At 51.1% G+C, this 16,488-nt stretch overlaps 1 protein-coding gene across 1 annotated transcript; it reads right to left on the bottom strand.

Annotated features, from left to right (window-relative positions):
- Window positions 1-8,145: 8,145 nt before the first annotated feature.
- GSX2 (GS homeobox 2) lies at window positions 8,146-9,135 on the bottom strand. Its single transcript, XM_053940287.1, has 2 exons — window positions 8,682-9,135; window positions 8,146-8,486 (listed from the first exon to the last, which is right to left on the bottom strand). Exons 1-2 carry the CDS (start codon window positions 9,133-9,135, stop codon window positions 8,146-8,148), a joined length of 795 nt encoding a protein of 264 aa, XP_053796262.1.
- Between the last annotated feature and the right edge of the window lie 7,353 nt (window positions 9,136-16,488).

The raw sequence follows: 16,488 nt of genomic DNA, 5'->3' as shown, positions 1-16,488 counted from the left end.
ACTACAACGTGTAAGCTATTTCTCAGACACTTTGTGAAATTGTGTTTTACATACCAGCTACAGCTGTGCATATATTATGGCCTGTTGGCTCAGGAAGGTAGAACTGGAAAGCAAATGAATAAATGAATTGTGTGGGTCAATCTTAGTGTTAGGTCTCCAGTATTTTGTCTGGATGGCCTTCAGTCCACCCTGGGGTTTCATGCCTCTCAGCCTGTGAAAGCCCCTTGGCAGTTCACCGCTGACCCCTGTTGAGTGACAATTAAGAAAGAGAGAGAGAATTCTTACAGAAAACCGACAGCTTTGCAAGTATATTAATCGACAGTTTCACAGCGCTGTCCTGCAGCCTGGCAGGCAGCTTTCCTTGCTCCTCTTTGCAAGAGGATGCTCCTGCCGCTGTCAGCGAGACCCGGCCCGCTGGGGGTCCCGTGGGATAAGACTTGTGCGCCCACCCCGCCCCTGCTCCTCCTACCACCCCTGCCACCAAATTACATATACAGATAACGGGAATAACACATAAAACACCAAACAAACATACCCAACACCCAACCCAGACCCGCGGTTGTTGGTGCTTTTCACCGCCCCTTCGCATAATGAATATATTCGCGTTTCCTCCCACTCTCCCAATGGGCTACCAGCTGCAGAAGTCCTGAATAGCGAGCTTAATTGGGCTTTGTCATGCAGAATACCCCCATTTTCTATAGCAGGTTACAAAGGGGCCCTTGGCAGACGTGGCGGGCTCCTCTGGCGACGGCGGGTCCTGCCTGGCTGCGCCCAACACCTCCGCACACCGCGCAGGTAGCGCCTCCGCCACCATCCCCCCGGCACAGGGCCACCTCCAGCCCACCTCCCCCGGCACAGGGCCACCTCCAGCCCACCTCCCCCGGCACAGGGCCACCTCCAGCCCACCGCCCCCGGCACAGGGCCACCTCCAGCCCACCTCCCCCGGCACAGGGCCACCTCCAGCCCACCACTCCCAGCACAGGGCCACCTCCAGCCCACCTCCCCCGGCACAGGGCCACCTCCAGCCCACCGCCCCCCGCACAGGGCCACCTCCAGCCCACCACTCCCAGCACAGGGCCACCTCCAGCCCACCTCCCCCGGCACAGGGTCACCTCCAGCCCACCGCTCCCAGCACAGGGCCACCTCCAGCCCACCTCCCCCGGCACAGGGTCACCTCCAGCCCACCGCTCCCAGCACAGGGTCACCTCCAGCCCACCGCTGTCCGAAGCTGCCCGGTGCAGGATCACAGCTGCTTCTTCGCTGCTCCCTGGGCTGCTCCCAAACGCACCCGGGACCCTTTGATCCCACCAGATCCCTTTCCCTTGGCGAACACGGCAAGAATGTCAGACATAGTTTATTTCCGACACGACCTTTTATTAAAACTCGGACCTTATGACCAAGTGTTCCGGTTTCATAGCAAATTGGTGCGGTGAGAATTAATGAGCAAAACCCGAACTCAAAAGATATTTGCCATTATGGGCTAATCATATATTCTCTCTTTGATATAAATGGTGTAGAGTGTAAATATTCACCGTGAATTACAGCTAATTGCCATTTGGAATCCAAGCTACTACTTCTGCCCACTGATTGGTATTGTTTTCTTCAAACTTATCTTTCCCCCCTTTTGTTTCTTGTTTTGACAGTTTAAATCCAGGTCTATATGACATAGAAAGCTAATAAAATTCTCATTTCATTGTTAATCTGATTTCATCGCAGTATTGGTTTTACCCTCACACCTGCGTAGCAGGGTGTAATTCCATTAATAATAATGATAAAAAAACCCTAAATCAACATATTCACTGCATGTCTTTTCCCTGATGATATATTGTGAGCAGTGAGAGTTGAAAAAGAGCCATTTATTCTCACCGTGAATGAGTCTGCCTGGAACTGAAGACTTCACCTGCCTCCTCAGTCAATTAGGAATGTATCGAAAATTCTACCAGAAAACGAGTTAAATTAACCGTTAGCTAATTTCCTTGTGTCCCTCCTACATAATCCCCCCTTTTCAGCTTGCCCCAGAAATTACCACATGTTGCAAGGTTCAAATAGTGCCTAATGAAACAGTGACTAAATGGTTCTCTCAAACCCACAGTGAAGCCCTTTCGCTGTGCCTTCAAAGCCTGGGGGGCTGCAGCGGTCGGGGGTCCTCATCTTAAAAAACATTTTACATCTATATATATTTATAATAATTATCGAGTTTGGCAGCAAAGTCTCCCCCGGCAGGGCTGCGACGTCTCTCCCTTCCCACCGCGCACAGTCCGGGGCCGCGGCACCCCGGCTGCCCCCGGGCAGAAGGAAGGTATCGCCCCACCAGAACACGGCGGGAAGGGCCGGGGACCTGAGAGGACACGGCCACGAAGAGACTGCGCATACATGCGGAACCGTGCCCCGGCGTGCGTGGGAACACGAATGGGCTGCCTGGGGGAGTCCACACAACTTCATTTCTAACACTCTGAGTTGGTGCTGCCTCCGAGGGTGCAGAAACTGCTTTGGAAAGACCGCCTCTGTGTTGCTGGGCTCTGCCGGGCAGCAGCGTTTCTCGCCGTCGTGTCGAGGTCTCCCTTTCGCTTTCTTTACATTCACACGGAGGAGGAGCGTTTTTCCCTATTTCATACAGCGGTTCCACATAAATTGTAAACCTCGGTTTTACCGAGGTTCCTTAATTTAAGGACGGGAAGAAAAAAAAAAAAAAAAAAACTGGTCAGCAATCTTCTATGTAAAACCCTCCCGAAGAGAAGATTTGCCCCACAGTTACGAGCTCTCATTTCTGTCTAAAGCGGCTTCACTGAAGTGTCATCTACTAAAACTCGGTGAATTCCGCAAAGAGAGTAGAGTCACTTATTTGAAACGGTAAGGCTAATACAAAGTCATCAAAGCACTATGGTTCTTGTCTTTAAGTGACAACCCTCTTTATTGAACTGTTTGAAATACGCCTCCTGCTTTTCAATGTCTCTCTATCCATCTTTGTCTGCTCTTCAGAAAAGCAGACAATATAAAGCAAAGCCTGGCGAGCTCCCCACGCTCTGGCTTGGGCAGTGCCAACGTTAGCCTTGAAATTGTCACTCCTTCATTAATCTGAAACTAGTTATTTTTCCAGAGCACACAGCACACGCTTCCGATCTCTTTGGGTTCGCTTCCAACAGCTTAAATCCCCCCGGACACGCCGGCTGGGGTCGGGGCAGGGGGGAGGCGCGGAGGGGCCGAGGCCGGTTCGTCGCCTTGAGCGGGGCCGCCTGGGAAGCGCGCAGGGGGGCGGAGAGGGGCGCGGAGCAGATCCTGCGTGAAATCGGTCCTTTCACGGCGAGGCTGAGCGCGCTGCAGCGCGGACACACGCCCCGAGGTTTTCCGAGTGGCACAGTGGGTTCGGGCTGTTTGTTATTCCGCTGTCATGCGGGACTCCCCGGCAGCTGCCCGGCGCACGGCGTTCCGCCACCGGCGGGGGCCCGGCGGAGCGAGGGTGCCTTCCCAGGGCCGGGTCCCACCCAGGACCCCCGGGCCCAGGCTGCCAACCTTGCCTGGGGTTTCTCGCCCAGACCGAGACTCAGTTCAGCCGATGGAGGTGCGCAGAGGCTGCGGGGTGCGCTTCCCACTATCGTACTTATCATGCTTTTCGAGCAGCCACTAAAATAATGGGGGAGGAAAAAAAAAAAAAAAAGTTTTGGCCGGGTTTCTTTCCCGAAGGACAGCATGCGGTCATCTTTAGGCTCCGGATCCAGAATGGGAGTGCTGCCCGCCCTGCCCACGTCCTCCAAGCTGGTGTCAGGACGCTCGCTGGGGTCCCGGAGCGGTGGCAATAGGACTCGGCCCTTCCTGGCCATCTTATTCCCGTGGGCACCACAGAAACTCCCGAGTGATCCTTTCTGGCCGTGGCCTCGTCCTGATGCTGTGCCGTCGGCTGAACCGTACAAGAGGGTAAAAGAGCCCCGGGCAGCATCTGAGCCGCCGAGCAGCGCTGCTGCAGATTCGGCCGCCCCTGCCCGCAAGGGCAGCACGAGGGAGGCGCTGGGGAGCCGCACCCGAGGCCGTGTCCCATGGGGGTTAGGTCAGCAGGAGGGGCAGGAATAGGAAATTAGGATAAACTAGAGGTGAATGCAACGGGATTAGATAGACTGTCCTCTCTCTGCCCCAGCTCCAACCGGAGGTACTGAGGAAGGAGAGTTTCCTGGCAGTTCCCTGGCCTGGATTCCTGCAGTGTGAGCCCCCCTCTCCATGAGTGCTTAGGGCTTGACTGATGAGGCCTAGCCTGCCCTATATCCCCTAGAGAGGATGTGCAGCCAGCCAGAACACTGAGCCCTTCAGTCTGGGAATCTCTGGAGTGTACTTGCCACTGTGTCCCAGCTACACCACGTGTGGAAGCAAGGAGCTGACCAAAGGGCCTCCACTTCCCCAGGTGCCAGATGTTGGCCACAGACATTGTGGCAAGAACTCAGAGTGCAGGGAAAAGCTTTAGCAGCGCCTATGGGGACTTCAGAGCAGGGCTGGAAAGAGCAGCCAAGGGAGCGCGGTGTCTTCGGCACTGGGAAGTTCCAGCAGTCCACGGCCAATGCTCCTGTGAGCTAGCACATCTGATCAGGACATGGGAGCAGGTTCAACCAGGGGATCCACAACAAGAGAGTCTGACCTCAGCCATGCAGACCAGGGTCAGAGAAACTCCTCAAGATGGATGTTTTCTTCTCCTGATTTTTTTTTTAATTGAAAAGAGTTAAGTAAAACTGCAGTTAGTAAATAAATATCTCAAGGGGAAAACTTTTCTGGAGGGATGATAACCCAACAGGTTACAGAAGGTCAGTAGCAGGATCACTCACACAAACATGAGCCACACCTCTTGTGCAAACGCTGCTCATGCTTTAGTTGTGCGACCTTCCCCTTGCTGGGGGGGCTAGGTGACCCGGAGGGTCATTAGGAGCTGTTCCATACCTGAAATCCACCCAGGACACAGGCAACTCCTCTGCCACCAAGCTATGCCAGGAATGGCTCCATCAGGAGCTGAACACTGCCTGTCTTAGGCACTGGATGAGTGAGGGGGGAAAATTGCACTTCACACTTTGTGTGAGGAAAAAAAAAAAGGATAGAAAGAAGAAGGGGTGGGGGAGGGGCGGAAGGAAAAACCCAACACATTTTAATGTAAATTTGCCTACATTTCAAAATGTTGAATGCTGGATGTGGAAAACATACAAAACATTTCCTGCAAATTATGGTACATTCAGCTTCCAGTGGTGCTTCTGTCACACTGACTTGAACTGCCAGGTTCAGGTCGAGTTGGTTGTACCCACCTTCTGAGATGTGTCGGGACAAACCATTGCATCATTCCTCTTTTCCAAAGATTTTACATTAAACATTTACTTTGAAATAAAATATTGTTGAAATATTTTTGAAATAAACATTGTCTCAACTGTCCCAATGACAGTTTGTATTTGATGATGATGATGATGATGATAATGATAATATGCCACAATTACGTCCCAACCCTTGAAAGACACATGCAAGCATTGATTGCTACAAGAACAATCAACTAACTTAATTTTCCTAATTTTTAAAGAAATTGGTAAATACTGCAATGAAGAGAAATCTCACTGTTTGTCTTCTAGAAACAGAGAGAAATACCAATTTATTCACTGAGGTGCATATTTCTACATAGGTACACTGAAAACATATACACTCTATCAAGTGTTTCCTTACAGTTTTAAAGTATCTTGGAGTTTTGCAGTCTTAGATTTCAGAGACTGTGATGCTTTTTCTCACCCAGCAAAGTTTTGCTTTCCTAGGCTGCTGCAGGCCTGCTGACTCCCTCCTGTTACAGTATTGGGATGACACTGCTGAGAGCGTGGGCAGTACTTTCTGTGGAACTAATGCCTCCTGCCAGAGCTTCAAGGTTGGAAAAGACTCACTGTGATTATAAAAGCAAGTTAGACACAGGTGAACTGAAGCAGAGAATCAACAGTTTCCAGATTTCACCTCAGCAAATTTTAGGGGAAAGGGGGACAACCCCCTCAGCCATACGCTCCATGAAGTCCCCTGGGGGAGGAGTCACAAGGACCTCAAGCCTTTGGCTCTTTGGTCTCCCTAGCCTGGCAAGTGAGAGTCACTGGGGTACTAATATCCCCAGCCATTCAGCTGGCATGCTTCTGGCCTCTGCAGTCAGCTCAGGCAGTGAAATGGTAGTGGTATGAATCAGTGAGATTTTTTATTTGTTTTCTAAGTCCAGGCTAGAAACATCAGTCCTGCCTTTCCCTTCCTGTTAGACGCGCATGTGCTGACTCTGCCTCTGCCCCCAGCCCTGAAGTTGGTCCAGGCTGTGAGACAGTGCCCATAGCAGGCTCTCTCCATCCTACCCCAGCCCCGCCCCTGCACCTGGCCTCTCCTCCAAGACAGGCAAGCAGTGCAAGTGTCACTGTGCTGGGGCTGCCTCTCTCTTCAGCAGCCAAGGTGATTGCAGGCTAGTCAAATTGGAGACGTACCTCTGAGCTGAAGCTCCGAAGTTAGGGATAAAACACGATAAATGTAGGGATTGTTTCAGAGGTTGAAGTCAAAAGTGTATATTGGATTAGTGGAAAATCCATCCAAGGAAAAGGTGAGAGAAATAAACATAATGTGCAAAAGGCACTTCTGATTTGCTTATATTGCTTGCTGTATATAGGCTTTCTGTCTGCCAGTACTGCAGGAACTAGGAAAAATGTTGTAGAGGGGCTCATTTGGGACTGACTAGCTCCAGGTCCATCCCACTCTCATCAGCCACCTGTAACTCTCCTGCAAGGAGCTGAGGATGGGCTGCCCAAGGCAGAGGCAGGACGAGACCCGTAGCTGAGCTCTGCCCGACGCAGATTGCAGAGAACTTCAACCGCGTCTCAGCCTAACGGGTTTGCATTCAGATCTTCTCCCTAAGCCTGGTCAGGGCGCCTAATGAAATCAACACCGAAAAGAGCTAACGCTGTTCCGGCGCCTGAGGGGAAAAACAATCCCTGATCTCTGCTTAACATCGACCCGTAAAATAACTTAAGCGGAGTTTCAGCCTGGTGAAGGGCCGACGTGTGCAGCCAGCCCCCTCGGTGAGGGAAGAGCCGGAGCTACCAGGCCGGCGGGGCGGGGGACTGTGTGCGGGGTCCCGGCACACAGCCCTTCTCCCGGCCCCGTGCCGTGATCGGCGGCCCTGGGCCAGCGGCAGCCGCTTGTCCCCAACGCGGCGCCTTAGGGCCAGCAGACGGGAGAAAGCTGTCAGTCGCCAGGAGGGCGTGCCCTGGCTCCGGTTGGGAAGGAACCCAAGGCTGCTGGACTCAGAGGACCGGCTGTATTTGCATTCCGGCCGGAGCGGAGTCCCCCCCCCTTCTCCGCCCCCCAGCCGTCCCGAGTCACAGGGGAACAGAAAACATGTTCATGTTAGTAGCCGATGGCTTTTATTTTCACTCTTTACGCAGATCTGACACATATACAGCGATGCTTTCACCGTACGAAGGACAAGATTGCAAAGGAAAGCACCTTGCCCAGCCAGTGCACCTTCGCTGCCGGGACTGGGCTGGCACTTCATGAGAGGAAGGGGGAGTCGGAGGGTTAAGAAGAAACAAGTTAAATTCTTGTCTGATTTCATTTATTTAAATAAATATAAATATAATTTTTATATAAAACTATTCACAGACAAACAGCCGTCCCAAACCCAAACGGGCGATCGTTATGTCTTTTCTTATTTTTGTTACGAAGTTCGTCCAGTAGATTCTCTACAGGTTTTAATTTGCTTTTCAGGTTTGTTTTTTGTTTTTGTTTTTTTTTTATGTCTCGCCTTTCGGTTTCAAATGCGTTTCTTTTTTTCCTTTAAATTGCCTGTGGCGATACAGAGGAAGACACCCTGGGCTATGCGAGCCTTGTCCCACGTTACATTTTTGAAAGAGCAGGTGCCCTCTCCTAGGGTTACATAAATAACGTTTAGGTTGACCTCCCACGACTAAAACGTTTGCATTCCGAAAAAATATATATATATACACTTCTATTTCTATTACTGCGAATGGATGACAATTAAACCTCCGCGGCGGCGAGGGCCAGCTCGCTGCAGGTTAGCGGGCTGCCGTCCGTGGGGAGCGGTGCCAGGTAAGTCGCCGTGCCGTCACCTCGCTCCGGGCTGGGACCCGGCGGCAGGAGCGGAGCTCCGAGCCGGGCTCATAACGGGGAGATCTCTTTATCCTCGGTAGCCGATGAGGGAGATAGAGACTCTTCATCCTCTGACCGGGGGTAATGCCCCTGGCTGGTGCTGCACTTGCAGCCCCCGTGCGAGTTTCGCTGGGTGCCTTTGCCTTCTTTCTTGTGCTTCACCCTCCTGTTTTGGAACCAGATTTTCACTTGCTTCTCAGACAGGTTCAGGTACGTGGCTATCTCGATCCTCCGCAGCCGGGACAGGTACATGTTGGAGGAGAATTCCCTCTCCAGCTCCAAGAGCTGAGTGCTAGTAAAAGCAGTCCTCATCCGTTTCCCATTTTGAATTTGACTGGATTCGGACCCTCCTGGACGGGAGAGAAATGCGAACTTCAGCGGGACAGGGAAAAGTGGGGGAGGGAGGCGAGAGAGAGAGAGAGAGACAGACAGACAGACAGAGAGAAGACATTCCCCAGTAGCTTGCCGACCCGGGACAGCCGCTCTCCCTTGGCAACACCCCTTCTCCCGCTGCCCCCCTTCCCCGGCGGCCGCAGGGCTCCTACCCATGCCGAGGCAGTGAAACCTCCGGGGGTCGCTGACGCTGTAGGTGGTGGCGGCGCAGGCAGGTGGGTGATGCGCAGGGTGTCCCAGGGCGGCGGCGGCGGGCACCGAGGCGGCGGGCGGCGGGTGCTGCGGCGGGTGGTGAGCGTGGCTGCTCCGCGGGCAGCACTGGGCCTCGCCTGCGGCGGTGGGGAACTGGCTCTTGAGCAGAGGGATGGCTCCGCCGGCGCCGCCGCCGCGGGAGGAGTGCAGGTGCGAGGTGACACAGAGCGGGCAGACGCAGAAGGCGCCGCTCTTTCGGGACGGGCAGCCCGGGCCCGACACCGACATGACGAGGGGGGAAGGCATGCTGAGAGGGATGAAGAAGTCCTGGCCGTGATGATGCTCAGGAAGGGACGGAGCCGGCCTCGAGGAATCTTTGATGATTAAGGAGTCGACATAGAAGGAGCGTGACATTGCGGAGGGCTGCGAGGCCGGGGGCGGCTCTCCCAAAGTCGGGTTTTCCTGCTCGGCCAAGTTGCCACTGAAGTCCTGGCGAGTCGAGAAGGTGCTTATGTTTGAGAGCTGAACAAAAGGGTCCCTGGAGAGGGCCGGTCTTAAAGTCCCCCCGCCTGGATCCCCTGCGCCGGGGTTTTATATCAAGTATTTAAACACGTGATGGCTGAAAGCCTCGCAGATCTAAATCTCCCCGGCTTCCCAGGCCGGCAGGAGAGGCTGCCGGGGGGGACCAAAGCGGGGTAGGGGAGGGGGGCAAAGTGTGCGTGCTTGCTCGTTGCCCGATGACTTCACTCCTTTGCCTCCGCCTCAAATAAATTATAGGAGCAGAGAAAGCGGGGAGGGGGCGGCTGTTCCGCGGCCCCGTCACACGTCGCTCTCGCAGGCATGTCCCTCTGTCAACACACCCGGGATGCTGGGGATAAAATTAATCGGAAGGAGTTTCTGCTCGGGGGTTTTCCCCGAGGAGAACGCTCCTTTCCCTCTCCGTGAGGGAAAGAGAGGTGAGAGCAGGTAATGCCCTGAAACAAGCGGTTCAACTCCGCCCCCCTGACCCCCAGTAAAAGAACATCCAAAGGGCCGTGGATCCCACAGAGGCCTGGGACCAACACCTTTCCCCAGTCCGGCCCACTTCCTGCACTCAGGACTCCTTCAGGAGGCTCCTTCTGCATCAGAGGAGCCAGGTACACATGCAGCCATGGATATAAGGTTAGGGGTGGAGCGCGTTTGTGTGTCTGTGCATACATACGCACGTAGGGTGGGTTGAGTGGCTTTTATTTTCTCCTCGCCCTTTTCACCTCAAGTGAGTCTTGCCAAATTGGCAATTACTGCAACGGACAAAGCCTTCAAATATCTGGACACTTCTCAGCCAAACGGTATCAAAACGGAAAACTTCCAAGCGAACTTCCCCGGCCTCTCCAGGACCGCAGTGCGCCGCGCTAATGAAAAGCGAACATGTCAGGGAGGGATTCTTTGATCTCCACCAAGTTTGCTGAAGCAATCATTCAAACTAAAATTGGATAAACAGCTAAATACGGTCGGTGGCTCGGAAGCATTTCAGAATGCATTACAAAGCCAAGGTATTCGCAGCATATTACGCGATTTTCCAATGACCTGTTTTATGGGAGTTTAAGAAGAGACTTATCGTTAATAGAAGGACTATCGCGTTCTTGTTTAGCAGATGCGAAGCGGCGTTTAAAACAGACTGCGGATCCCATCCCACTTGACACGTGAAAGGGAAGTGACAATTGTGCTCTAAAGCAGAAAACACAGACTACGCCTGATTGCCAGAGGCTGACCAGAAACTCGGGAGTCCAGCAAGAGCCGAAACGTGTTTAGAAGCGGTTATCATGCGCAAGGGCCGGGCCGCGGACATCCTACCATCCCTCCCGCACACCCAGTCTCCAGCTGTTAAACCCAGCAAAATAAAACCGCCTTCTGAAGGAGCCGGCATTTCCTCGCCCCTGGAACCGGCAAGGCTCGGCGGTGCAACTCGAGCCTTGCTAAGAGAGGGGCCCGGTCTCAACCGGCTGTGCTGTCCCATTCTCATCTCCATCCCAGTCCCCATCGTGCCGCGGGCAGTGCCGTTGTGCAGGGACCGGCCCTCCCATAGCCCTGCTCCCCTTTTTCCCCCGCACCTCCCCGGGCCGGCACCATGCAACAGCGTTTTTAGGGACACTCCGCGCTCGGTGATCTGAGGATTTATGGATAGCAATTAAAGTTTTATGAATTGCAGCTGAGGTCTGTTATGTGGCTATTTGAATGTGATTAGAATTCAATTAGAAAGTGTTTACCGGCCGGCGGGGGCTCCTGAGTGTAAACAGACAGCTATTCCAGCAATGCGCTAATCCCGCGTCTTGTGACAACAATTAGGGGCTCGCGGGTTTAGGCGGGTCGGCTCCAACCTCACCTACTTTTCCCCAAACTGCTCTCCAGAGCTCAGCCGAGGCCCCGCAGCCGCCAGGCCCTGGAGCCCCAGCGACCGCCGCCCGCGGAGGCCCTGGGGTCCGCGGCCGCGGGGATCCCCGGGGGCTCTGCCTCCTGAGCTCCGGTGGGGCCCGTGAGATCCTAGTCACGGTCACCGTGCACAAGCATGGCATTTTTTGGTTCGGCTCTTCCCGTTTAAAGAAAAGTATATCTGGAGAAGACTTGAACTAATGTCTGCATTTTGGTTTAATTTTTTTTATTAATTTTTTTTTTGTTTGTTTTCCTTTAGGAGAGCTTATTCTGGAAAATGAAAATATAATAGTACAACCCCAAACCTCGGTGAAAAAAGCTGTCTGCAGTGATGGACTGGATCTGGGGAGGGGGCTGTCATAAAAGAAGGCAGACAGAGAAAGAGTCGGATCAAAATTGCAATTTGTAATTGTTATAATAAACCGAGCGCAGTGATAAAAGAGAGGGGGAAAGAGAGAGAGAGAAATCACTAGGAAAAACCCACCCCTGAAAGCTAGAGCAAGAAAAGAAGTCATTTGAAAGCAAAGACATCCCAAACCAGGCGGAATGATGCAAGGCGTGCGCCCACATCACATCGGCCTCGTTACAATTTTATTTTTCAATAATTCTGTCCGATAAAATTTCATTGTCCATTAAGTAATCCCCAAAATGAGAGCTCTTATGAGCCTATAATGAGCTCTAATTGCTACGACTGGGAGAGCCACGTGGAAGGATTTAGAAGGTATTAAGCAGTTGGGTACAGAGCACAGGCTGTTACCTAGCCATTACTTTCATAATTCAAGGAGAAAATTAGTCCTTTTAAGGGAAAATCCTTTGATTCCCTTCATTCTGCTCGGGGTGACAGAGTATAGCTTTGTCTGCCTTTAGTTCAAGACAGTGTAACAAATGAGAATGTAACGAAATTGCCCCCTTTTGAAAGTGGAGCAGTTCAAAAAGAACATCAGAGCCGCTCCCCTGGTCCGCCGAGCGCAGGACTGGGTGCTGGTCCCTCTTTTCTTCCAGATGTCTCTAACACCTTTATGTAGAAGAGATTCACGGCTTAAATGACAAAAGCAACTCTTTCCCTTCCCTCCCCCAACCCCGGCGGCTCCCGGCAGAAGAAAAAGCCATGCCCGCCCGGAGAAAGCGCCGGCTTTCAGGCGCGCATCTCCGCGGAGTTCACGGGAGGAGCTGCCTCAGCGGAAAGCGCCGCAGCCCGGGGACACGTTTCAAACAGAAAAACAAAAACACCCAAAAAAACCCAGAAAAAAACCCAACAAAAAAATTCCAAATCAACACCCAAAACTTAAAAAACAAACCCAAAACAACACCTGCAGAGCAGCCGTGGCCGCAAACATCACACCGGGGTGACATGCGGTGGCGCTGGGCAGGCTGCGCCCGGGGCTGGGGCAGTTCCCGTACGGGAAAGTCCAGCTCAAAATAAAGTCTTGCGTGGGTAAGCGAGGGGCCGCGGGTTCCTGCTCTATAATCGCATTTATTCGCTACTCTAACATTGATTTCCTATTAGTTTCCAAAGTGATCGGCAATCCCGACGCTGGCCTTTCTGAAGTGAACGCAATCTAAAGACAGGACTTGCCCCCAGCTCCCATTAAGGAGGTCATTATAAAAGCGTGAACAAGTCTATTAATGTTTTATTGAAAGCGCATCGTTAACTTGTATCCATCCTTTTCTGAAAGTGGCATTGTGATATTGCTGTCTGTGGCACATCTTACCCAATATAGCCCGAGATTTCTCCATTATCTGTAACCAAGCAACACTTTCTGAATACCAAAAATTGAAAAGAACCGCTTAGTCTTCAAGAAAGTCCTCAATAATAGTGGAAAAGAACAAAGATCCAGGAGACAACAAAATGCCACAGGGGTGACTTTTCATGAGCAATTATCTCTCATTAATCAGAAGAACAGCTGCAATATTAATTTTCTCTCTTTCTTCCTCTCTTTTCACAGTCCCCAACATTTGAATAATCATAAATTTTGATTTCATGGAGCAGCTACATTGCCAGCGACTTCCAGACACAAGCTACCTAGGCAGGGCGCACGCTTTGCACATAGCTCTTATTTTAAGGCTGCCAAAAAATAAACTGAAGAAAAGAAAAGAGAGGAAAAGTCTGGATTGCTTTCCCCCCTCCCTTTGCCTCAGAGCACGGATTAAACCAGCAGCCCCTTCCCTCCACCCCTGCCGCTTTCACTCATGGAAAGTAACAGGCGAAAGTACCGAGTGTCTACGCCAGCTTCAAGCGTGGGAGTTTCTACAACCTCGCTGTCCATTTAACTTCCAAACATGAAGCCAAGCGTTGTAGATCTGTCCAAAGAGACAATCTTTGGGCGTAACACGCATTGTGAGACATCAAAAGGCCTTGGCGTTATGCGCACTGAGAAGCGTATTCAGCACGAAGGGTGCAATGCCTCTCTTTTCAGGGGCTCAGCCGCGGATTGTTTAACAAGTGACGTCGCCGCGGCAAGAAAACCGCACTCCTCCAAAGATAAGGATGTAACATTAAATCTCGCTTTTTTGGATTTCAAAGAATCTCATTAAGGGCAGGGGCTGGAGGCGGCCAAGCCGGGAAGGGGAACCGTGCCCCGGGGAAGTGAGCGCTCAGTGCCGCCTGCACTCGCTGCCTGGGGGAACAGGGCAGAGTCGAGGCCGAGATCCCACCACTCCTCGAACTCTGCCCATCTTCGGGCATCCGCCTTTCCCTCCTCGGCCCCAGAGGGCAGGGCGCGAAGGCTCTCTCTGGAGACCGGCTCGCAGCCAGGCAGCGGCCAGGGGCTCACCCAAGGGCTTTCGAGCTGACCGCGGACTGAGGAGAGGGAAGGCAGCTTCTCACCTTTCCCGGCAGATGCTGATCCCTGGTGCCCTTCCCTTCCGTGAGAGATTTCCCTTGCCTCCATCCCCTGCCATAAATTACTCCACCTAGAACTTGGCACGCCAACCCCCTTCCCCCTGCAGGAAATGGGGCTGTTTCCGAGGGAATGAAGGGGCACTCCTGCACTGAGGAAGGACAGGCCCCCGGCTGCCCTGCCCGGGACTGCCGGGCCCCTCTTGCCCCAGTGCCCTCTCGCACCTCGTGGCGTGGGGGTGGTGGTGGATGGCAGGACATGGAGCTCCAGCTGGAGTGACCACCTCTCTCTAGGAAGAAACCTGCTGCGTCTTTCAACCACTTCCAGCCTTTGGAGAGATGATGCTACTCCACGTTGTTGGTGCTGTTCACAAAGTTACTCATTCCCACGATTAGCAGTAAATTTCTACACGACTCCTCCAGGGCGACTATGATCCCTTGTGTTTGAATGAGTGTTTCCAAAGAGCTGCGACAGCAGACTTCATCTACTCTTTAGTGCCTTTTGCTTTTACCTGCAGGCCCACAGACACAACTGTCTTTCATGTAAAGGGCAGCCAGAAGTCTTAATTCTGTTATATATTTTATTTGGAGGGGGAAATTTGCGAGGTTCTTCCTAAGTCAATCAGGTCTGCTCATATATATGCAGATGTAGGCCTTAATTCTCTCCCTCTTCAACACTCATAAAAAGAGTGTTAGCACTTTGATGGGTTCTCTTCAGTGTCTGGAAGCAAAAATCTCTTGCTTTCATCTCCTCACCAGAGCACCCTTCTATAAGAGATCATGTGAAGGAGATTGAATAAGAAAATACCCAGTGAGATTGTTATCCACTATTTTGCCTGATATTTCTCTGAGTCTGCCATGTTTCTAGTACTCTTTAGGTATGGGGCAGCATCAGGCTAGACACTACAGGTGGTCTGGGCCCTGGTTTCATTACTGGCTGTTGTTTACAGCTCTAAGAGCTAAAATTGCTAGCTGTTACACATGATATGTGTGAGAGAAAATTGTGATGGCGTATCTTTAAAGGGGATAAAGTGAAACCCCTGCAGCAGCCTCAGTGAAGTTTTATGTTGGGAGATGGAGATGAAACCCCAAGGTGATGTTAGTCAGAACAAGGATTCAAAATGCTGCTGTGGACTCTAGAACACACCAATCACGATCTGTTTTGGTTTTACAGTGATACAAAATCACAGTACCACAAATCAATACAAGAGTGATACTTTGTAGTGATACAGGCCCCAATCCAACAAAGAACATGAGATTCTGTGTAATACTAAACATCCCATTCCATTTCTCTCCTTGAAATTCAGACCTCATGAATTTTGATCCTTAGGTGTCATGGTTAGGTTGAAGCATTCTGCCTAATAGTGACCAAGAAGCAGTCTTTTGAATTTTCTGCAAGAGGAAGTACCACATTTTTAAAAGGCAGGTTAACAGGAATGGACATTCAATGCTGCTTGTGAGAAAAATGAAGAGGTCATCAAACATATAATCATATTGTAGGAGCTAACTATTTCACAGTCAGAAAACTGCAAATTTTGAGTTTAATTCACACGACCTAAACAAATAAAATGGTTATCATTTCTTTATTTTTCCTGTAATGAAAGTATGGATGTGGTATATTTCAAGAACTGTAGTCTGATGAAGGAATTACCTAAGGAGAGATGATACCACTCCTCCAAATTCAGAAAGCAGAGAGGAATAGTTATGATGGAGTTCCTCAAGGATAAGTCTCAGAAGCATCTGAATTACTTTGTTTAACTTGCTTTCTTGCCACAGACAATAGGACTTCACTATTCATAGGAAAGAGGTGAAGTCAGTACCTGTGGAGGCTGGACTGCCATACTGGAAGAAGGGCAGTGACAAACGACAAGCTAGGAGCTCCATGGCTGAACGTGACATTAATGACCCAGACACATTAATCCACGTCTACAAAGCATCACTGCAGTGGGGCCAGGTGACAGGTATGACAGAGTAGAACAGGCAAGGCCATTGCACTAAGGAGACAGAAATACTGTGCATGTGGACTCTGGAGCATGTCAGCTATACATGGAGAAACCCATGTAGCTGGTCAAAGCCCATGACACTGTGCATGCTCATCAGTGATGGCAGACAGATTTCCATGTCCATCTCAGAAAAAAACTAAATCAGAGCACATCCAGTGAACAGAGCTTTAAAAGTATAGTATCAGAGGAACATGGAACCCCATGAGAAGAGAAGACTCAGAGAGAGAAGACATGATTTTTCTTTATACCAGTGAGGTAAATATCTGCAAGAGAGAAGAGCTACTCCATCTAAAGAAGAGTATCATCATAGAAACAGGTGGATATACTCTGGCCATGTAGAAATATAGCATGGAAGAAAAGGAAAAAAAAAACCCTTCTATCTATGAGAGAAATAAGGTTCTGGAACTCCTTGTGGGATTTACCAATGAGAAGATGAAACAGAAGTATTTTTAAGAGAAAACTTGACACATTTATGACTGTTATATAACAGTCCCTGATGTGATGGGACTTTTTCTG

The sequence above is a fragment of the Vidua chalybeata genome, chromosome 4 (assembly GCF_026979565.1).
Source record: "Vidua chalybeata isolate OUT-0048 chromosome 4, bVidCha1 merged haplotype, whole genome shotgun sequence".
Lineage (NCBI taxonomy): Eukaryota > Metazoa > Chordata > Aves > Passeriformes > Viduidae > Vidua > Vidua chalybeata.
This window is presented reverse-complemented; position numbering and strand designations above follow the sequence as displayed.

What these genes read in the sequence shown, in the direction of transcription:
- GSX2 (XM_053940287.1), bottom strand. Translation starts at nt 9,135, where the DNA reads ATGTCACGCTCCTTCTATGTCGACTCCTTAATCATCAAAGATTCCTCG. An exon ending in GTTTCACTGCCTCGGCATGG is followed by an intron (nt 8,487 to 8,681) that starts GTAGGAGCCCTG and finishes TCTCCCGTCCAG; the next exon opens with GAGGGTCCGAATCCAGTCAA.